Source organism: Salvia splendens, chromosome 11 (genome assembly GCF_004379255.2).
Source record: "Salvia splendens isolate huo1 chromosome 11, SspV2, whole genome shotgun sequence".
NCBI lineage: Eukaryota > Viridiplantae > Streptophyta > Magnoliopsida > Lamiales > Lamiaceae > Salvia > Salvia splendens.
This window is the reverse complement of record NC_056042.1, coordinates 25,654,644-25,677,759: the sequence shown is the minus strand read 5'-3', so window position 1 is coordinate 25,677,759 and position 23,116 is coordinate 25,654,644. Positions and strand designations below refer to the sequence as shown.

Here is a 23,116-nt window from a genome sequence, read left to right as displayed (position 1 = left end):
CGAGAAAACTAGGATGATCTTTGAAGTTTAAGTCACGGAGGATCCAATCGTCGGAGACTACCATAAGGAGAATACTTTTTAGAGATAATTATTGGGGCATACAATCAGAATCGACCCGGTAGGACTTCTATACGCTCTTACAAGAAGATTCGGTCGTGTGAGTTACTCAATTCATAACTTCTGAATCATTTACAACAATGAGGAAAAACAATTGGCTAGTGGATATAGTTTGAAATCTGCTTTCAAAATCTATCAAACTGACAACAAAAAAACTTTCAAATGTGTCTTAACTTGGGGAAAAGTTTCTCGCATCGACAACTGGGCGGGTGACATAGAATCGACTTCGAGCTCGGGGCTGGGGCTGAAATGCTCAATGTACACTAATACGAGCCATTATTCAACAAGCATCGAGGCTACATCCGTAGGTACGAGTGAGGGGATGAGCCAAGAGCCGCGACCTTGTCCAACTGAAACGAAGACGACGAAATATATAAATACCGAAATGAGCACAACGTGCTCACAACATTTTGAATCCCTCTAGAGGAATGATTGAGTATTTTAATTATAACAAATTCAAATAAGAAATGAATAAAAAATTAAAATGTGGGATCTATGAATAGTTATGGATAAAATAGTGTATGTGATAGGAACAATTTTTAGCGACATGGTTGTGGATGGGAGAGAGTTACAACCTTTGGGGTTGAATTTCAATTTTAGCATACATATGAGGATAGAAATGATATGTGTGAAAAATGGGATGACTCAAATGTAATATTGAACAAATTTGGCATATAAGCAAAGTACGCATTCCCCATTCCCTTCCAAAACCTCCCCAAACCCCTCCTGATCAATTGCTTCATCACTTTCTATTTAATTCATAATTGTCCAAACCCTGTCGATTTCTTCTCCACATTCGTTCATCATTTTCTTGCTGCTTTCCTAACAATCTGTGAGTAACCTCTCTCTCCCTCCCTACATTTTCTCACACACAAATAAGACATTCGCATAAGAGCACCTAATGTGCTGGAAAACTGAATTTCTTTCTTTTTTTAATAATTTTTTTTCATTTTAAGAAGTTGTTCGTCGATTGCTTACGATTGGGGTTTTTTTTTGGCTCTGGAGGTTAGATGGTCGATGGTTTCAATTAAGTTCATTTTCTTTGTTTTTTTGTTTATATTTTGATTTGGCTTCTTTACTGATTGTTTCTGCAAAATGTTTCATCTTCCAACTCCATGATTGCAGCTCTGTATCAGTCGAATTTTGTTGTATATACGCTCCTGTTCTGTTCTGTTTTTTTTTTGTTTAATAGTTTATTGACTCTAGGTTTGTCGATGTGCCAAGGGGATTTCTAGGCATATATGTGCACATATAGCAGAGGTGTTTGTATGTTCTGTAATTCTTTCTGACTCTCTCTAGATGCACTAGCTAGTTTCTTTTTGTTGTTTTGGTAGTTTCTATATGGCAGAGATAGTGCTTTATTTAACTAATTAACAAAGGTTGGATTTCGTTCCTCACCTAATAGATGCTCTATGGGGTGTATGAATCCAGCAAAGTATATAAGCAAGTCACGCCCCTGCAATATCTATAAGCAGATGAATCTGATTGCTTCTTCACTGCCTTGAGAGAGATGGAGTATTGTGCAAGGCAATTGACTGTTACCAGCAACTTAAGTTTATGCAGTCAATCTTGTTGAATGGTTCATCAATTGTCTTTTTTAAGGCCACTTGAGAAGGAAAATATATAATTTTATTCAACTCTAGTATGCTCCCCAGGGTACAAGTAATTACTTTTGAAACCTTGCAAGTGAAATCTTAATTAGTACTAGATGGGAATGAAATATAACCTCGTACCTTTTGTTTGACTGACATGAGTACCACGAAAATTCTTTTTAAATAAAGGATTGAATAATTTCTTATAGTCTAATCTATCATGACCTTTGTAAACAAAATTCACTTCTTTAGATAGGTGCTTGTTACCTGATTATGTTTTGATCTTGTTCAATAATTAATTACCTATATAATTATAACCGAATTGGTTATAATAAACAGAAAAAAATCCTTGACATTCCTAATTGGTTAGGTTTGCTTTTGACTGTCAGATATGCTGTTGAAAGTTATAGAAAGACTATAGAAGTAGCTTACTTTATAGCTATCCTCTGCCTAAGGAATCAAAATACCAAAATTACTAATGTTTCTCTCCCACATAACTATACCGATTGACCGCCACGTTTCTTAGAGCGCGGTCCCTACTTGCATTTGGGATCTACCTTGGAATTATTTAAAATTGTAGAAGTGGTTTATTTAATATATTAAGTAGGGCCGATTAGATTTGTTATGCAAATGTAATTTCTATTGGAAGTTCTGGCTACTACTATTGGTGTTTAACTGCTTCATGGTTGCAAGAAATGGTTCCAATATACTTGATAACCATGGTCAAGTCTCAGATTTCAAACATAAAATTGACTTCTTATTTTCCTTGTCCTGTTATTTATATTATATCGTATTCAGATAAGTAATATGATGATACACGTTCTGATTCAGTTCGTATTCATTTGTCTTTCTTGTTCCATAGCTTTGCCTATTGAGTTGGTGAAGTCTGTCTTTGATTTTGGTGAAGTGAGGAAATAATGGCCTCTGGAGTGATTTTGAGAAGGAGAAAGACTCTTTCAGATTACTTGAGTCTCTCCCTTCGCTCTATTCAAACTTCCCATACATCTGGTTGTGGTCAATCTTGCTCTCCTAGCTACGCCTCCATCACAGACCACAATCCTCATAACATAGATCTATTGAGAGAAAAACAGAAGACTTCAACTTTGTGCAAGAAACCACTGAATCCTGTAGCCTTAGGGGTCTGTAGTCCTAAAGCTTATGAAATTACAGCTCTAAGATATGGGAATGTAAGGTTGGATTTCAACTGCCTGATGGGTGCTAGGATGATATCACAATCTAGATGTTATGCTTCAACAGCAACTGCAAGGCAGCCTGACCCAAGAAATGATGATGAGGATATTGAAGAAATGACTGCAAAAAGGAAAAAAGAAGCTTCTCCTGAAGAATGTGATCAGGCTGTTGTGGGCCTAAGTACTGCAAAAGCCAAAGCCAAAGCTAAAAAACTGCATGAATCTCAGATTACTGTTAAGCCGATCTTAAAGAAACTATGGGCCACATTTTTAGGTATTGGTCCAGCTCTGAGGGCCGTGGCTTCCATGAGCAGGTCAGATTTTCTTTTTAATCTATCTATATGCTCCACTTTTATGTTAAACTAATGAGGAAAGGTGTCATCTATGATCATGTAAACAGGGAAGACTGGGCCAAAAAACTCGTACACTGGAGAAGTGAGTTTGTATCAACACTAAAACATTACTGGCTAGGATTTAAACTTCTAGGGGCTGACGTGAGGATCAGTTCGAGATTATTAATGAAATTGGCTGGTGGAAGAAGTCTCTCCAGAAGGGAGAGGCAACAACTTACAAGAACTACTGCTGATGTTTTTAGGCTAGTCCCAGTAGCTGTTTTCATCATCGTTCCTTTCATGGAATTTTTGTTGCCTGTTTTCCTCAAGCTCTTCCCTAACATGCTACCTTCAACCTTCCAGGATAAGATGAAAGAAAAGGTATGGACCAGAAGGCAATTGGCGTCTTTGGGATGCTGTTCAATTACGTGTATTTTCATCCCTATTTTTTTATGGCTACATCTTATCTTCCACAACACAAAAGTCTGTTCAAAAAATATTTCTTCTCATCAGGGAAATAGCTAATTATCTGTTTATCTTTTGCTGTAGAGATTTTTCAAAAATTTCTTTGGAGCTTTATTGTGATATTTTTGAGCTCATATTACATTCTATGTTTGCCAAAATGCCCCCTCAAAAAAAGATGTCTCACTTCCCTTTTTAGTTTGTCCCCCGCAAAAGATGTCACATTTCCATTTTTGAAAAAATTTCTCTCACATTACTATAAAAATTATATTCTCTCTCCATTTAACACACAGAACAAAACCTCCTAAAATCCCTTGTCATCCGTGTGACATCTTTTATAGGACGGAGGAAGCATGAAATATCCTACATTTAAGTCTACATATCTTACATCTTTCACCTGTTGCCTTAGAGATCAAACTTTTAATGTTATTTTATCATCCTGCAGTTGTCTGATCTATTACTCAGTTCTGCTTGCTATCTTATCTAGTCAATTCTCAATTTTAATATTTGGGGGCAAGACTTTTGTCTTCCCCAATGTATACTCATGGGCTCAATTCAATATTCGTGTTTCAGCCACTAGCAAGAACAAACATTGTGTATATCATCAACCTTTACCTGCAACTAATACACGATGTCTTTTGTATTCAAGAGTATTTCTTATTGTCCCAACTTTTATATACATTCTGGAGCACTGACTCAAACCCCCGACCTACTGGTTTTGGATGGAAATGTCTTACGCTTATCAACTGAGAAGCACTTCGTGGTCAAATCAAATGAAATCTTTTAATTAATAATGTAATTAATTGTTTGTTTCAATCCAGATACTTTCCAGTGGTTAATGATGATTTACATGTCATGAGCACTTTATAACTCTGTTTCTGCTGAAAGTAAGATTTTGTGACATCATCATCATCACTAGTATGTTTCCATGCACTCTCTTGCAGATATTTGCTGAGTGTTCTGTCTTTGTTTGGTTATATTTCTAGAAGCAATCTTCATCTTGAATGTTATACTTGCAGGAAGCACTAAAAAGAAGGTTGAAAGCCAAAATAGAATATGCCAAGTTTCTCCAAGAGACTGTCAAAGAAATGGCAAAAGAAGTCCAAACTTCAAGGAGTGGAGAAGTTAAGAGAACAGCTGAAGATCTTGATGGGTTTCTGAACAGGGTCAGTGAACATTATCATTATCATAAGTAAAAAGAGAGAGTCTCCTGAGTCACCAATTTCAATGAAATTTAATGTTTTCTATACAGATTAGAACTGGTGCTCGCGTCTCAAATGATGAAATTCTAGGATTTGCTAAGTTGTTCAATGATGAACTCACTCTAGATAATATCAGCAGGTTTGCATTCTCAAGATTATGATTGTGTCTCATTGCCATTCTGTTGAATATGTTATTAATCTATTTGGTACAATTTTCTTTTCGACAGGCCTCGTTTAGTTAATATGTGCAAGTATATGGGAGTGAGCCCTATCGGGACCGATGCTTATTTGCGGTATATGCTTCGGAAGAGATTGCAGAGGTGTGCTATTTCCCCTTCCTGTGTTAATTGTTTGATACATAGACTTTTTGCTATTAGAGATTGCACAATTTTTGCAGCTTAGGCCACTGTAGTATCACTTAACTATAATTGTATTATCACTTAATTATAACTGTTGAGTGTTGTATGAGCGTAACTTGCGTTGACTATGCAACTGCTGTCTTTGACATGATATTTTCTATGATAGTACTGACATTTCCGCACATTCTCTTGAAATAAATCCTGATACTCCCAACCTTTTGTATTCTTTCTTCTGTTAGTGGGTGATATCAACTTTTATGCTATAGTTTGGTCTTTGAAATATTATCTGTTGTTTTACTCAGTTAGCCGACTTCAAAAAATTTAAATCAAACTGTATTATATGTTAATATATACTTATTAAAGTCTGTTTGGGTTCTCTTTTTAGCATAAAAAAAGATGACATAATGATCCAAGCAGAGGGCGTAGAATCTCTATCAGAGGCAGAGCTTCGTGAAGATTGTAGAGAGAGGGGTATGCTTGGGGAGTTTTCAGTGGAGGAAATGCGTCAACAGGTCTGTATCACAAAAAAATTATATCACTTAATTGTTATCAGTGTTTATAGGGTTTCTGGGTGGCAACCTTACATATCATGAATTGCATGAGATGATTAGTTATATTGCTTGAGCATGAACTCTGACAATGTCTTGGATGGAAATGTTTAACACAGACTACAACTCAAGAGTGAACTACTATAATTGGTGAATACTGTATTAGAAATTTGTATGCTGATGAAAGATATGCCAGCGATAGGACATATATTGGTGTGACCTACATCCACTAACCTCTCTCTTTTCAGTTGCGAGATTGGCTAGATTTGTCTCTGAATCACTCTGTTCCATCCTCACTTTTAATTCTTTCCAGGTTAAATTTCTCACCTAGATTGTTCACTATCTGCTTTGAAAATTATCATTATACATCCTTGCACAGCTGTAGAATTTTGATACATCTGCTAATGTTGTTCGCAGAGCCTTCACTGTGACCGGAAGGATGAGGCCAGAGGAAGCAGTTCAAGCTACTTTGTCCTCACTTCCAGATGAGGTTGTGGATACTGTGGGTGTTACGTCATTGCCATCTGAAGATTCTCTTGCAGAAAGGAGGAGGAAGCTGGACTACCTTGAAATGCAGGAGGAACTTATCAAGGTTGATCATTTGTTTACTTTTGCTCCTATTAACATTTTCTCCTGAAACTGTAAAATTCTTGATCTTATGTACCCCCTTTTTCCCGTTCATTTATGGGGCTATAGGAGGAGGAAGAGAAACAGGAAGAAGAATTAGTCAGGAAAAATGAATCTGCTGATGCGGAAGTTGATGTTGCTTTGAAAGAGATGAGCAATCCGATGGCAAGAGAAGCACAAGAGCAAGCTAGAGCTAGAGCTCTGGATAAACAAGAACAGCTTTGTCAACTTAGTCGCGCATTAGCTGTTTTGGCTTCTGCATCGGTAATTAAGAAATTTCTTGTGTGAGTTTCTTGAGGATAAATGTATACTCCTTCCACATTTATACTTTATTTTATTATTGCAGTCAGTGAGCAGGGAGCGTGAAGAGTTCCTGAGGCTTGTGAATAGTGAGGTATTTTTGACTTCCCATTCAGCTACAGTTGAATATTAATTGGTTGACTTTTGGCGATGAACAAAATATTTAGCTGGCTTCATTCTTTTACCAACTCTTAACCATTATGACACCTTTTATGATTTGTGCCTTGTTGCCTGGAAAGGCGATAAATCTGTCTTTTCAAGTAATTGCTTTATTTTGTGCAATTTTACTTCCGGAATTGGCTTTAAAATTCTGCATTCATTATATAGAACTTCAATTATTCTTCTGAATCATTCATTATATTCAATTCTCAAATTTTAAAATCCATATAGGCCACTTGGAAACGTAACGTTTTTCTTTCATGTTTTCAACTTCAACTAAACTTGTATGCAAAACATCGATGGTTTCTTCATCTTCTCAGATTAAGCTATACAATAGCATGGTGGATAGAGATGGAACAGATGGCGAAGAGCAGGCAAAGATGGCATATAAAGCTGCTCGGGATGAAAGCAAGGATGATGCTGAAGTTCCTGAACAGAACAATGTTTCATCTGCTCTTGTTGATAAGGTATGTCTCTCCCTAGCAGTCCATAAGAAGTAATGGATGGCCTCATGCCTAGGCTGAGGGAGTAACAAAATGAAAAAAACTGGCAGCACTATATAAGGAATATGCTAGGACTGGGGTGAATGAATCATTTTTAAATATCCGTGCACCTAAAATAATGCATGTTTGTAAACTTGCCAATTTTGTCTAGGTTGAGGATATGCTTCAAAAGCTTGAGAAAGAAATTGATGACGTTGATGCAAAAATTGGTGATCAATGGCGAATACTTGACAGGTAATCCATGAGCTATTTTGTTAGTTATTATGCTTTCCTTCAATTAGATCATGGTTTCAGTATCAACTATGGCTTTTCGACAAAAGGTTGCTACTTTTTCCTGTCCAGCCTTATGAAATAATAAGTCCTTTCGTCACAATTGAATGTTCTCATCTTGTTTTAGAGTGTTGACATATAGTGTCACATTATCTATGATGTTAATATAGGGCTCCGAATTCGGGTGCCGAGAATCAAGCGTTGAGATGTCTGGTCTTGTATGGATCTAACTGTATAACATACTCTAAAAAAATTTATGGTATATAAGTTGTGTTGATAAAGTTCCCCATGGCCATGGTGATCCTTGCAGAGATTATGACGGAAAAGTGACTCCTGAGGAAGTTGCAGCAGCTGCTACATATTTGAAGAACACATTAGGCAGAGAGGGGGTGCAAGAATTGATCAGCAGTCTTTCTAAAGATGCAGGTTAGTTGTCATAAGCTCAATGTTCACACGTCAGATGATGTCCCTAAAACATACATTTTGCACACATTCAATCTGCTGATCTTGCTGCCTTCCACAATACCACTTTGAGAGCGCTGGTTGGTTTATTTCTTATTTACTTGTTATGCTCTTTTCTTCAGATGGAAAGATACTTGTTGAAGATATAGTGAGATTGGGCAGTCGTATAGATGGTGGCAACTCAGCTGATTCCGAGGAAATGTAGGGATAATTTTGCCTTTTGCTAGACTTGCTGATCTTGGTGGCAGAAGGTTCTAGTCGCATTCCAACACTTATTCCCATTCCTGCACAAGTGCTAAAGACATGGTATAACCTTGTTGAAAGATCCTTTTGTGTGTTTGAGCAGGAAAAGTGATCTACGAGCTTTTGTAGTAGTATGATATAAGAGGTCTGATTACTAGTGTGAAAATAATGTTTACTGGTAGAAAATTTGATACAGAGAATCCCATCTTATAAAATCCATTTATTTTCATTTTATAACGTTTTGGGTGGAAGAATGTCTCTTCTCTACTGAAACTCAAGTAACAGATCATTGGTGATTTGGGAGTGGAGAGACATCACTTTTTTTATCCATTGATGAGAGATCACTCTTGTTCTTTCATATGACCCATGGCTACAAACAAGAGGTGTCATCTTTCGAATACAAATTACGTTAGAAAAGAAGCCTCACTTCAACTCTCAACTACTAGACTAGCTAGCTATGTTTATTAAGAAGAAGAAAAGTGTACACAGCAACACAACAAATATAGACAATAGAAAAGTGAATATTAGCTATGTGTGTTGAAGGCGGAATGGGAGAGACGGCGGAGAAGCGAAAGGCAGATTACGAAGAATGAGGAAACGAACCCGGCGTGGAAACGGCAGCGGCGCGTCTTGCAGCACGTGCTCCAGCACACGCGCCACCACCACCGTGTACTCCTCCAGCAGCTCCGCTACTATTGCCACCAGTATCATGCTTGCTTGCTTGCTATCACTACAGATCACTTTCAACACTATATATATATACATATATATGTTGAGTTGTTTGTTCCAATTAATTAAATACGGAACAAACCAGAGGATTAAAACAGAGGGCAGTCAGTCGTTTTCAAGTATTCTAATTCAATTATCCAACGGCGAAATAAAAGATGATGAATAATTTTATCAATTTTATAGTAAATGATTGTCGTTTTGTTTGAGAAAAACATGAGTCGACACCACCTTGGGCTGGTACCTGGTATGCGACCGTCTCCCACGTGTCTTCATAACTCAAGAGATATTTATTTTATAAACTTGGTCTTATCTTCAAAACACAAAAACGATGGTTTAATATTGTTGTCTTGGAATGTATACTGCCTTCGTTTTGCCTTATCCACTTTCTTGTTTATATACGTGGTTCGAATTTCAGAATTTTTCAGTTTTTGTTTTGTAACAATGTGTACCAATGTACTACCTTCATTTTTTAAGAAAGTGATAGAAAGGTAAGTCATATTTTTTTATATTAATTTTATAATAGTAAAAAATAGGTAGAATAAATAGTGGAATATGAGGTTTACGTGTCAAAATGATAAAAATGAAATAAAATATTTATCCTTGGACCGAAAAAAGGGATGCTATTTAATATTGGACAAATGGTGTAAATAATTAGTACTAGAATAAGAGAAAAAAAAAACTCCTCATCAGATTAAAAAAGTAACCAAAACTAAAAATAGACTAATTTAATTGAATCAATCAAAATAGTAAAAGAATGACTAGTTTTATGAGATTGATATAATTTATAGGATAAATATATTCATGTGAGTGTATAGTCTAATTAAATTTTATAGTGAGTTTGGCTATTAAATATGACCTCCAATCTCCCCTAATTGGAGTAAAAATTTTAATAATCTAGATATGATGGTAAGATAATGGAGAAAATATTCCCTAGTCTAGACATACCATGGCAATATGAGGTGATATGCCCCACCAATACTTCTAGCAAAATTGACTCACATTTTGCATATGGAAACTTCCCAATTTAGATTTAAACTACTAGTATTAACATGTTCCATCTTGTCATATTTGAGTCTTTTTTCTAATACTAATATTTTAATATCTAATAATTATAAAATGATATTCAAACTTACAATAATTTTATAATTAAGTCCTTAAATCAAATTAGATGATTTTTAATGCTTTACAAATTTAATATACAATATTTCATTAAAATCTTAATTATGTCATGATATTAGTATCACATTTGTCCATTATTTTTTTCTCCTCACTTTTTCTTGTCTTAATATTAAATATTTATTATTATTTTTAATTGAATTATATCCCTATTCCATCTTTCAAATAAAAAACCCATAAATGAGTTTGACCCCTCTCCATACAATTAATATCCGGTGAAATTGAGATATGATTTAATTAAATTTTAACGAATTATTAATTCAAATTATATAAATAATAATGAATATGATAAGAAAAGTTGAAGAAAAAAAAGGAAAATGTGATATCAATATCGATTGAGAGATATGATTATGATTTTAATAAAATATTGCATATTAAATTCATAAAATATTAAAAATCATCTAATTTGATTTATTGACATAATTATAAAATTGTTGTAAGATTAGATACTAATTTTATAATTTATTAGAAAAAGACTTAAACACAACAAGATGGAATATGTTAATATTAGAATATTAAATATTAGTTTAAATCTTATTTGGGAAGTTTCCATATGCAAAATGTGAGTCAATTTTGAGGTCCACATGTCAAATAAGTATTGGTGGGGCACACCACCTCATATTGCCACCATGGTATGCCTGACTAGTGAATATTTCCTCAAGATAATGTGGTGTGTAATACTAATTATTATTTAACAAATGAAAATAGTTTAAATCCTTTTTTATATTAAAAACATGCATTATCTTGAGAAGTATTTCAAAATAACTTTACTGACGAAAAATGTTGTTGGTAATTCCTATTTTTACATCGGAAAGAGTGTTACTAATATAACATGTCGGTAATTTTTTAATGGCGGCCTACGCTTATTCTGTCGATAACACTGTTTAATTTCATTATCAGATAATGTTCATATATGAAGCATGCTACGAGTGATGATGTAATTTTCCTGATTGTTTGATTGTGTTTTGTGCCCATTTTTGCTTTGCTAGATTTTAGCAGGTCGTGTTGTGTGTGTGTGTTTTTTTTTAATCTTCTTGATATTAATTTATTTATTGTTATTCTTCCGAGCTGATATATGTTCGGCTATTTATCTACTGTGTGTACCCAAATTTCTGAGCAAAATTAACATATACTCACGGTTGCATTATCCCAGATACAAACACACGGTTGGTGCCTGTTATAGAAGATGGATGAAGAAGCAGCGCATGTACATGGGAGATTAACGTGGAGATGCATTACACCAAATCAAGAAGTGCAAGACTCAAAAAGTAGTTAAGTTCCAAACGGCTACTAGCCGTTAGTAATAGCTGTTGAGCTCTCGGTTGAGCTCGATTGTTGTAACTGCTGTAGAAGTGAAGTCTCGATCACTTCATTAGTTTACTGATGTATATAGATAGCTGATGTAGAGTTCTAAAAGAGTTAGTTCATTTTCATCACATTCAAAAGCATTAAAAGATTCTACATTTTTCTCCCAAAAATCCTACTTTCTATTTTCTCTCTAGTTCTTGTTCTTGTCGATCAATCTTTAATATTTCATCAATTGGCGCCGTCTGTGGGAAACGCTATTGATCAATCAAGAGTTTGAAGAATGGCAGCTAGGCTCGAGGCGGAGAAGTTCTCGGGCAAGAATGACTACGGCTTGTGGAAGATGAAGATGAGGGCAGTTCTTGTTCAGCAGGGCCTTGCGTCGGTTCTGACTTCGACTGAATCAGATGGGAAGGCGAAGGCTCCTGCGTTGGATGAGAAAACACAGGCTAAGTTCGATGAGATGCAGATGAAGGCTCATAGTGCAGTCATTCTGTGTTTAGGAGACAAAGTATTGAGAGAGGTTCAAGGGGAGAATACGGCTTTGGGTATCTTGAAGAAGCTCGATGAATTTTACCTTGCAAAGTCTCTGGCCAATCGCTTATACATGAAAAGGAGGCTTTACTCTTACAGCTTCTCTCAAGATAGATCGATAGTTGAGCAGCTAGAGGACTTTTGCAAGGCTGTAGATGATCTGGAGGCAGTGGATGTGAAGATGAAAGATGAGGACAAGGCGATTCTGGTCTTGAATGCCTTGCCCAGTTCCTATGATCAGTTGAGAGATGCGATTCTCTATGGGAGAGACACAATTATAACCTACAATGAGGTTTATTCTGCACTCATGGCCAAAGAGTTGCAGAATAATGGCACGAGGAAATCAGAACCTCAGACTGAATCTCTCAATATCAAGAAATGGAATAAGAAGAAGTTCAAAAAAAGGTTCGAGGAGCCTAGACCTCAAGCCTCTGGATCCAAGGAGACAAGATCTTTCTATTGGTGCAAGAAGCCTGGCCATTTAAAGAAAGATTGCTATGGCTGGAAGAAGAAGATGGCTGCAGAATCTAAGCCTCATACGAATCTTGTCAGCGGTGAAGGTGAGGAGCCTACTGAGGTACTGAATGTTGATGATAAGATTGAGCAAGGATCATGGATTATGGACTCCGGGTGCTCATTCCATATATGTCCAAATCTGGACTGGTTTTCTGAGATGAAAGAATGTGAATGAACAGTTCTCCTAGGCAACAACAAAGCTTGCAGCATCAGAGGCAATGGGAGTATAAAGCTCACATTAAATGATGGATCTGTGAAGATCCTCACTGATGTCAGCTACATTCCTGAGGTTAAAAGGAATCTTGTATCACTTGGAACTCTTGAAAGGAAGAGGTTCAGCTTTCTTTCTGAGGGTGGAGAAATGAAAGTATGCAAGGGACAACAAATCAAAATGATTGCCCACAGGAAAGACAGTCTGTATTACTTGGATGCTGTAGTAGTTACTAGCGAATCCCATGCTGTTGTTCATGCGGATCTCAATGCTGGCATTTAAAATTGGGACATCCAACAGAAGGCACATTGAAGGAGATGATAAAGAAGGGGGTGATAGAGGCAAGCAATCAAGAAAAAATGATGAAGTGTGAGGATTGCTTACTTGAAAAATCAAAGAAACTGCCATATCCAGCAGGTGCACATACTTCTACTTCACCTCTAGATTATGTTCATTCGGATCTTTGGGGCTCATCTCCTGTCAAGAGCCTTGGTGGAGGGAGATATTACATGTCCATCATAGATGACTTCTCTAGGAAAGTATGGGTGTTCATCTTGAAGGAGAAGTCAGAGGCTTTTGGAACCTTTAAGAGCTGGTGCACAGAAATGCAGACTGAAAGGGGTTCTTTTCCTAAGGTGTTGAGGACATACAACAGGCTGGAGTATTTGTCCAAAGATTTTGATGGTTTTTGTAAGGACAAAGGCATTAGAAGGCACAAGACAGTGTCAGCCAATCCCCAACAAAATGGGGTGGCAGAAAGACTCAACCGAACTCTCCTTGAGAGGGTGAGATGTCTTCTATCATCCTCTGGTCTGGGTAAAGAATTCTGGGGAGAAGCAGTGACTACTGCGACCTATCTCATCAACAAGTATCCCTCTTCAGCCATAAAAGGGTCCATCCCAGATGAAAAATGGTATGGGTCAAAATCAGATTACTCAAGGCTAAAGCCTTTTGGGTGTAAGGCATTTGCTCACTTGAAGCAGGGAAAGCTTAGTGCAAGGGCCTTGAAATGCATCATGCTAGGCTATCCAAAGGGAGTGAATGGGTATATGCTCTGGTGTATTGAGCCCCAGAATCACAAGACAGTTATTAGCAGGGATGTTGCTTTCATTGAAGATGATATGCCATTTCTAGTGAAGAAGGCTCCAGAAAAAATTCATGAAGATACAGCTCATTTCACTCTCAAAGATGCTGGTGCTCCATCTGATGATATGAATATGGAAGAAGTGGAAGCAGGTGGAGCTTCAGAGGGTCAAAACACTAGTGTAAATGACCAGCATGTAACCATACCAGAGCATCAGATTGCAAGGGACAGGCCTAGAAGAGTTGTGAGAGCACCAGCCCGGTTCAATGATTATGAAATGCTCTATTATGCTCTAAGTGTGGCAGAACAGCTAGAGACATCAGAACCTAATTCCTATCATGAAGCTGTGAATGGACCAGAGAAGAGTCAGTGGCTTCAAGCTATGAAGGAAGAGATTGAGTCCCTAATCAACAATAAAACATGGATATTGGTTGACAAGGCTGAGCTCAGAAAAGTTATTGGATGCAAGTGGGTGTTCAAAAAGAAAATTGAGACAGCAACTGCAGAGAAGGTCAGATTTAAGGCTAGGCTCGTTGCTAAAGGCTTCAACCAGGAAGAAGTGATAGACTTTAATGAAGTCTACTCTCCAGTTGTGAAGCACAATTCCATTAGAGTGCTTATGGCAGTAGCAGCAAAGAGAAACTGGGATTTGGAGCAGTTGGATGTAAAGACTGCTTTCTTGAATGGGGAACTTGAAGAGACAATTTACATGGGTCAGCCACAAGGCTTCGAGGTCCCTGGGTCAGAAGAGAAAGTGTGTTTGCTCAAGAAAAGTTTGTATGGCCTTAAGCAAAGCAGCCGGCAGTGGTATCTCAAGTTTGGAGAAAGCTTGGCCAATTTGGGATTTGCCAGATCATTGTATGACAGTTGTGTATTCGTCAAGAGACAAAAGAACAAGACTCCAATCTACCTTCTCCTCTATGTGGATGATATGCTCATATCTAAGGCAGATTCAATGGAGATCAAGAAGGTAAATGAGCAGCTCATGACAGTATTTGAAATGAAGGATCTTGGTAGTGCAAGGAGGATACTCGGGATGGATATAGTCAGATAGAGAAGTCAGAAGAAGCTATGGTTGTTTCAGTCTGAGTATATTCAGAAAGTATTGAAAAAGTTTAGAGTTGACAACATGAAGATTACTTCAACTCCAATGCCTATGCACTTCAAACTGTCAAAGGAGCAGGCAGCTAAAGGTGATGTAATTCCATATTCAAACATCATTGGGAGTGTGATGTACCTGATGATATGCACAAGACCCGACATGGCTCATGCTATAAGTGCAACAAGTCGTTTTATGGCAACATGGCAGATAGCACTGGAGTGCTCTCAAGTGGAAATTGAGGTATTTGGGAAGTGCTAGTAACCTGGGAATTTTGTTTACTGATCAAGGTGGAGCTGAGGAAGAAGCTTTGCAAGGTTATTGCGACTCAGATTATGCCGCGAGCATTGATACAAGAAGATCGCAAACTGGCTACATATTCACTTTGTTTGGTGCTGCTATATGTTAGAAGTTGAGTTTACAGAATGTAGTAGCTTTATCCACCACTGAAGCTGAATATATAGCACTAACTTCAGCAGTGAAAGAAGGGAAATAGTAGCTTTATCCACGCTGGAGTCACTATACATTGTGACAATAATGGAGCACTATGTTTAGCCAAGCACCAGATGTTCCATGAGCGCAGCAAACACATCGATGTTAGGCTGCATTTTATACGTGATGAAGTGGAAAGCGGGAGAGTGAAGCTGGTGAAGATAGACACAGCTCACAATCCCGCAGACATGTTGACAAAGCCTTTGAGCAAGAAAAAGTTTAGATATTGCTGCAGATTGGTGAGTATGCATCAGATGGTGTTTTGAGTGTTGCTTCATCATCTAAGGTGGAGATTGTTATAGAAGATGGATGAAGAAGCAGCGCATGTACATGGGAGATTAGTGTGGAGATGCATTACACCAAATCAAGAAGTGCAAGACTCAAAAAGTAGTTAAGTTCCAAACGGCTACTAGCCGTTAGTAATAGTTGTTGAGCTCTCGGTTGAGCTCGGTTGTTGTAACTGCTGTAGAAGTGAAGCCTCGATCACTTCACTCATTTACTGATGTATATAGATAGTAGATGTAGAGTTGTTAGGATTTAATTCATTGTTCGTCACATTCTTGAAGCAATAAAAGGATTCTACATTTTTCTCCCAAAACCCCACTTTCTACTTTCTCTCTAGTTCTTGTTCTTATCGATCAATCTCTAATATTTTATCAGTGCCAATGACTTATTTAATTAACAAAAAATAAATTAAATTATAAAATTTGTTAAATAAATATTTGATCAAAGAAATTTTTAAATAAAAATGCATTAGTAAAAGTATATGATGAAACAAAATTTTTTAAAAGGATCTAATAAAATAAAAAATATTACTCCCTCCGTCTCCGAAAATTTGTCAGATTTCATTCTTCGCACTCGTTTTAGAAAAATGATACTCCCTTCGTCCCTGAAAATTTGCCACATTTCATTTCCTGCAATCGTTTTGGAAAAATGATAATAAATAGCTAAAGTAAAGAAAAAGTAAAGTAAGAGAGAGAATAATATAGAGAAGACTCTTATCTACATTATTTTCTCTCTTATTTTACCCTCTCTCCACTTTAACTATTTATTATTATTTTTTCAAAATAAGAGCAGAAAATAAAATGTGACAAATTTTCAGGGACAAAGAGAGTAATAAATAGCTAAAGTGGAAAGAGGGTAAAGTAAGTGAGAGAATAACGTAGTTGAGAGTCTTCTCCACATTATTCTTTCTCTTACTTTATAATCTCTCCACTTTAACTATTTATTACTATCATTTTTCTAAAATAAGTGCAGAAAATGAAATGTGACAAATTTTTAGGGACGGAGGAAATAGTATGAAGATCTACTGAAAAACACTCTCCGCCCTACAAAAAGATTCCCTTTTGGTTAGGCATGAGTTTTAATGCATGATTGATAAAGTAAGAGAGAAGTAAAAAGAAAAATTACTTATAATATTGTTAGTGGAGAATGAGTCACACTTCATTAAAGATAAAAAAAAGTTTCTAAAATTAGAAAGTGCATATTCTTGTGGAGATGGGGGTAGTAAAAAATTTGTCCAATATTATACTAAAGGCCAAAATTGTCCACTACTATGTCCTAAAAATTTTTTAGTCCTATACATTATGTCTTTTATCTTTTGAACCCTAATAATACGTTATGGTCCAAAATTAACAATTTCATTAAAAACTTAACGGTCAAACGTGGTTGAACAAATTAATGAATTAATTTTGAATCTAATTAGCCTAATTAGTTATTATTAGGTCAATCGAATTAATATTAATAGGTTAATCGAGCTATTAATTGGTTAATCGAATTAATATTGATCGTCAAGTTTTTTTTACCGAATTGGTAACTTTGACTCAAAATATATTATTTGTGACAAAAAATAAAAGACTCAAATGTATAAATACTACTCCATGTTTTTCAATATTTTAATTACAATTAAGATACATAAATAGATTGAATACAGTAAGGTTTTCGTTTGGCAAGATTAAATCGCATAATTAAATATGTATCATGTTTGGTTCATAAGATTGAACCCTTCAAGCCTAGATGGATAGTCTCATGTAGCGCAGGGTATTCGGTCGGTTCGGTTCTAACCGAACCGAATACCCGATTAACCGAAATCAAAAGGAACCGAAATTGAAGCACCGGAACCGAAACCGAATTGGCCTCGGTTCGGTTCGGTTCCTAACCGAATAGGGTCGGTTCGGTTCCAATTACCGAACCGGAACCGAATTAAAAAAAAGTTTTTGCAGTTCATAGGGATCGATCCCTGGACATTTCATACGAAAAATTCCCAGCCTAGCCACCACTTGCGCTACATTGCGTTTTTGGTATTTAATCGGTTTTTCGGTCCTAAATTCGGTCACACCGTTCGGTTATCGGTTCTAACCGATCACCGATCAACACTTGAAGATGGGAACCGAAATTAACCGATAACCGAGATGGGGCGGTTCTCGGTTAACCGAGAACCGAGGTGTTCGGTTCGGTCATCGGTTAACCGACTAACCGATGACCAAATTATCAGCCCTAGTCTCATGATAATTAGTCATAGCCTCCCCTCCAATTAAAATCATCCCACAACTTAATTCTAGATGGATAGTCTAATAATATTAGTTATGGCAACCGAACGACCATCTAAATAACCCATCAAGGTTTCAAAATCCGAATTAGTTTTCCCTCTCCCGTCGATCTTTCCCCCTTCATATATGTATAGAGTGAATAAATCTCGCAAAAATACACAAAAATTCATGCACAAAGAAAATGGGGAAAAATCAAGCCTACAAAGCTATGCAGAGAGGCCGGCTCGGCTCGAGCTCAGCCGGGCCTGAAGAGGCTGAGGATGGCTTGGTTCGTTCCCTCCTACCCTTCCTTACTGCTTCACTATCTATTACCTTTGTTTTGTTGATGAACGAATTGATATGTGTCGGTGATTTGTCCTTATGAGGAATCTGAATTGGAACCTTTATGAATTTGTCGGTTTTAGCAGAAAACTTTTAATTAGGTTGAAATGATTGGAACTGATGAACAGTATTAAAATTAAGAAATTAGTGGTACTAGTTTTTTCTCGAATTAGGTATTTGGAGCACGATTGGGGGAGGGAGCTGTGTAGTCACAATCTTGAGATTTTTACTTCATTTTGAGATTTCCCTCATTGCTTCTGTTCAAGTTGTTTGTTGTTCAGTTACAATCTTCAAAGCGTGCAGGCTTCAATTGGGTGTCTATAAACCTTTTTTACCTATGGAATCTAGTGGTTTAATGTGGAGATATAGTTCTTCAGTTTTTTCATTCAATAAAAGACATGCTTTCTGTTCCATATAGTTGTGTAAAAGAAAACTGCTTCACTTAAATCTTGCTGTTGTTTAGAACAGATACGCATACTACTTAGAATTGCATTATGAAGAAGCTTGTGACAAAAATTTATTTCAACTGTGTTATCTTTTCACCTGTGAGTGTGTGTGTTGGAAATATATCTGATGAGAAAAATTTCAGGTTGATAGTTCATTTCATTCACCAGAGTGGCATGCTGCTCGTTTGGCAAGTCTCAAAACTTCGCATACAGTTACGTGGGAGGAGTATAAAAGAAACAGAAGGTGAGCTAACAAGCTATGCACTTTTCAGCTTTCTTTTCATGTCTTTTCTACAATCTTTATGCATTCTCCTGGCATTTTTTTGTTATACTCTGTTCGTCTCATATTAGTTTTTTGACCTGATGTTCCTCCTTTTGTCTTTGGCATATTGCTAATAACATCTTGAAGCATCAATATTGTGGGTGAGTAATAGAAACAATGTAACTAGAGGAAAATTTTGGGCGAGTGATAGCAAACATGTTCCATTTTGGGTTACCTTAAACTTATTGGATGGGATAGTCTAATTGAAAGGGACCGTAATAGACTGTTCCATATATTAGCATCGGATAGCATGCTTTGACACCATAGTAATTTAAGGTGCTAACTGCACCAAGGTGCAAAGGCTTGGAAGCTTTAGGTGCAAGGTGACACGCCTTTCGAACATGAGGTGTGATAAAAAAATTACATTTGAATTTATGTTAACCTAGTAGTAGAGGATTGGGAGCAATCATAATAAATTTAAAACTATTTTTGCAGCTGATTGTCATTGTAGTAGTTGTAAACTTGCAATCTTGACAAAATGGCTTCTTTTAGCTGTAATCCCTATTGTAAATTAGAGGTGAGGCGGTTTTGGTAATTATTTTGGATGCTTTATTGAGCGGGAGATCTATTATTTTAGGATGATTGCTGATGGGAGGGATAAACTTATCTCAGGACTAATTGTGGCTGCTTTGATAGATTTGGGAGAAATCGGAGATCTAAGTTATGAATATTTATGACTAACTTGAAAATTTAGGTTAAAGCAAATTAATTACTACTCCATGTTTTATTGAAAATCCATGATGTGTAACTATCTTTAGCAAATGAGATGTTCGTAACATCATTTACATGACAGACTATAAACAATCTATAAGATGGTAAGATTTAGATCAAAGTACTATCACATCATGTGTCTTTAATGCTGGGACTCTTCTACTGCTAGTTGCAGTATTCACTCTACCACATATTGTGTAATTTAAAGCTCTACCACTTTTCCTTGATTTCTTGCTGAGACTAAAATTTCATTTCTACCAAGTTTTATTTATTTGTCGACTGTATGTGCCTAGATCTAATGCTGCAATTATTAGGAAGAAGCGTTGAAAAAAGGAGAATTGGAAGCAGATAAAGACAGGATGATGATAGAGTATAGAGCTCAGCTGGATGCTGAACGGGCATGTAAACTTGCTCGCGGGAGTAACTACTCAAGCAGCAAAAGCAGCCACAAAAAGGGTAATAAATTGGGTAATTTTGTCCTCTAGCTTTATGACATTAGTGATTATTGATTATTGAGTGTTCTTGACTTCTTTCAGATAAAAAGGAGAGAGATTCGAGAAAGCATAGCAGCAAGAAGCGGAAGGTACATAAACCTTTTAACTGCTAAGTTTTTCCAAAATGCCTTCTCGCATAGTTTATAACATGAAAAATTATTAGAAATTAATGTTTTCATAGTACATATAGCCTATAGCTGATGTCGGTAGCCTTATATCAACATAAACAACTTTGGTTATTCGCAAGGGTGGATCTTTCTTAGGCATTGTAGGGGGCTTTAGATAAATGTGTTCTTATTTATTTAGCCCCCAATTTTTTTTGTACATTTCTTTTTGTCCCCTCAACTTAATTCATCCACCCCTGCCCCTGTTATATCATATGGAGTATGTGAGTTTTGCTGGGTATTTTGGAAAGTTTACAGTAATAGGTGATTTTCCTCTCCCATATATTCATTTACACCTGATGAGATACTGAACAATTTGAATATTCTAGTTTTAAATTACAGCATCATTAGGTATACATGCATTATTAATATTCGAGTTACAAACTGCATCATTTGGTATATACGTGCATTATTAACAAACTGAATACTCAAAACACTTGGATTGGTTGTAGCATTCACGAAGATCGTCAGATTCTAGTTCAAGTTCATCGGAAACATCAAGCACTGACGATGACGAAAGAGCAGCAAAAAGATCGAGGAGAAGGAAGAAGGGGAAAAGGAAAAGCTCAAGATCAAGATCAAAGCACTCGAGCAAAGCAGATAAAGAGGCTGATGGCCCCTTGCCCCTTTCTAGATTTTTTGGAAGCCTGAAAGGCTGATATATTTGATCAAGATATACTACATTTGTTTTATCACTCCTAACACAAGATTCTGTTATTCAAGTACATGTCTTGAATGATGTTGCAAAATGTTTCCGCATATGACTCTCCCATTTATGTTACTTATTTTAAGAACGGCACGTTGCAGGTCAGAACTTTGTGATATATCAATACCAGCAATTGTTAATGTAGGTAAAAGAGATTGGCAATGAGAAGTTTGCGCCATTATGTGCTGTTATTCTTCCCCCTTACATTTCATTTGCTTATGCTACCATGTTCACCTAGAGTCAGGTGAGCTTCTGGCAATGAACAGAATCAGGTAGGCAAGCTAATTCTGGTAAACATGCCCTATTGAGGTGTATCCTGAATGACCCTTCCTTTATATCTAAGCTTAGCAATAGTGTCTTTCATGGCTTTTTTCCTCTTCTTGCTTGCAACAACTTTTGCCGCCAAACCAGTCACATTGGGATCCTTTTTCTCTTCTGGTGGCGGCGGTGCATTTCCACCTCCACTCCTGCTAAGCCTAGTGCAACATCCCGCACTTCACATTTCAAGTTAGATAACATGATCAAGGAGGTAAAATGTTACTCCCTCTCCATTCCACATTAGGAATCACGTTGACTTTTCTGCACTCGTTTTATAAAAATAATAATAAATGGTTAAAGTGGAGAAACAGTAAAGTAAAAGAAGTAAAGATTAGAGAACACTATGGAGGGAGTATAAAAATGCACAACCATCAACAAAATCGTAGTAAAGTTGGGTTGGAACTAAATAGAAGCCAAGAAATATGTACAGATAAAGCTTGCATGTGCAAAATTATAGAAATAAATGCAGGCGCAAACCTTCTCTGCACAGCTGTTTTCTGATAAGGAACTGCGGTGGTGCAAGCATAGAATTTGTGAAATTATGGAGATGTGAAATTCGATGTTTTAATGTAGAGATTTAGGGATTAACAGGGACTATATGGGCCATGGTTAATTACCTAGTCTTATTTTTGGGGAATTTAGAAGATTAGAGATTTTTAAGTTCACCTAGAAATTTGGTTTGTGGATATTGTTTGCTATGCTTCAACTTGGTGTTGAGACTTCATTGGTTGCTATGTGATAAGGTCTAAATCTTGTGGGACCCTATTACCCAATTCAATTCTTCAACGGTGTTCTTAGCTAAGAGAATCCACCATGGCACGGCACATACCTTGCTTGCCGTTGTGCTCTTGCTAACGGCACGGCCCTACTCGATAGTAAGAGCACTGCTGAATTCGTCCACGCTTGTTGTCTACCCTTCTTCTGATTCTCTCCATTGTTGTTGTGGCTTGCTCAAGTTAGGTTGTCGAACTGATCGGGCTAGCCAATTGCGTGCCCTTCTACCTGTGAGGACAGGATAGTGATCCAGTAAAGATCTGGCCTGATCAACTCGATCTACTCCTACTCTAGTGAGATAAAAAGAACAGTGCAGAAGCAAGCGTGTTTTCAAAACCTTAACCCACAATACTATTAACTAGTATAGGGAAGTAAGGATCGATCTCATAGAGATTATGTGTCTGACATTTGCTTGCGAGACACGAAATGGCGATTGTTGTTGCCACGCTTTCTAGGGGTGGGTTAAGTTAAACTACTGGACTTGAGAAATTAAAACTAAACTGATCAACTCACGAAAGATTAACTAGTCTACTTAATCAACTTAACTGAACCTTCCACAAATGACCATGCAGAATAAACAGGGGACTGTTAGTCCCCTGCAAAGTGTACGATAAAGTAAAAACTTTTTAACAACTTCATCTTCTTCACAGAATCAAATGAAAAACAGAGCAAAGAACAAATCTGAAAAGCTACGGTGGACGAAACATCAAAACAACTCATAGACTTGAATCCAATCCTAAGATCTGAACTGCAACTATGTAGACAAGAAACTAACCCATACTCATGCAGAAATATAAAA

The 23,116-nt window shown here is 36.8% G+C and overlaps 1 protein-coding gene and 1 pseudogene across 1 annotated transcript; both read left to right on the top strand.

Annotated features, from left to right (window-relative positions):
• The first annotated feature begins 831 nt into the window (after positions 1–831).
• Positions 832–8,600, top strand: LOC121755959 (mitochondrial proton/calcium exchanger protein-like). Its single transcript, XM_042151409.1, has 15 exons — positions 832–949; positions 2,572–3,213; positions 3,300–3,612; positions 4,713–4,859; positions 4,946–5,034; positions 5,123–5,215; positions 5,640–5,766; positions 6,051–6,115; positions 6,220–6,394; positions 6,499–6,693; positions 6,776–6,823; positions 7,209–7,355; positions 7,543–7,625; positions 7,972–8,087; positions 8,246–8,600. The coding sequence occupies exons 2-15, from the start codon at positions 2,627–2,629 to the stop codon at positions 8,326–8,328; spliced, it is 2,268 nt and encodes a 755-aa protein (XP_042007343.1). The 5' UTR covers positions 832–949; positions 2,572–2,626; the 3' UTR covers positions 8,329–8,600.
• A 9,543-nt stretch (positions 8,601–18,143) lies between these two features.
• On the top strand, positions 18,144–21,278 carry LOC121753766 (annotated as a pseudogene).
• The last annotated feature ends 1,838 nt before the right edge of the window (positions 21,279–23,116 follow it).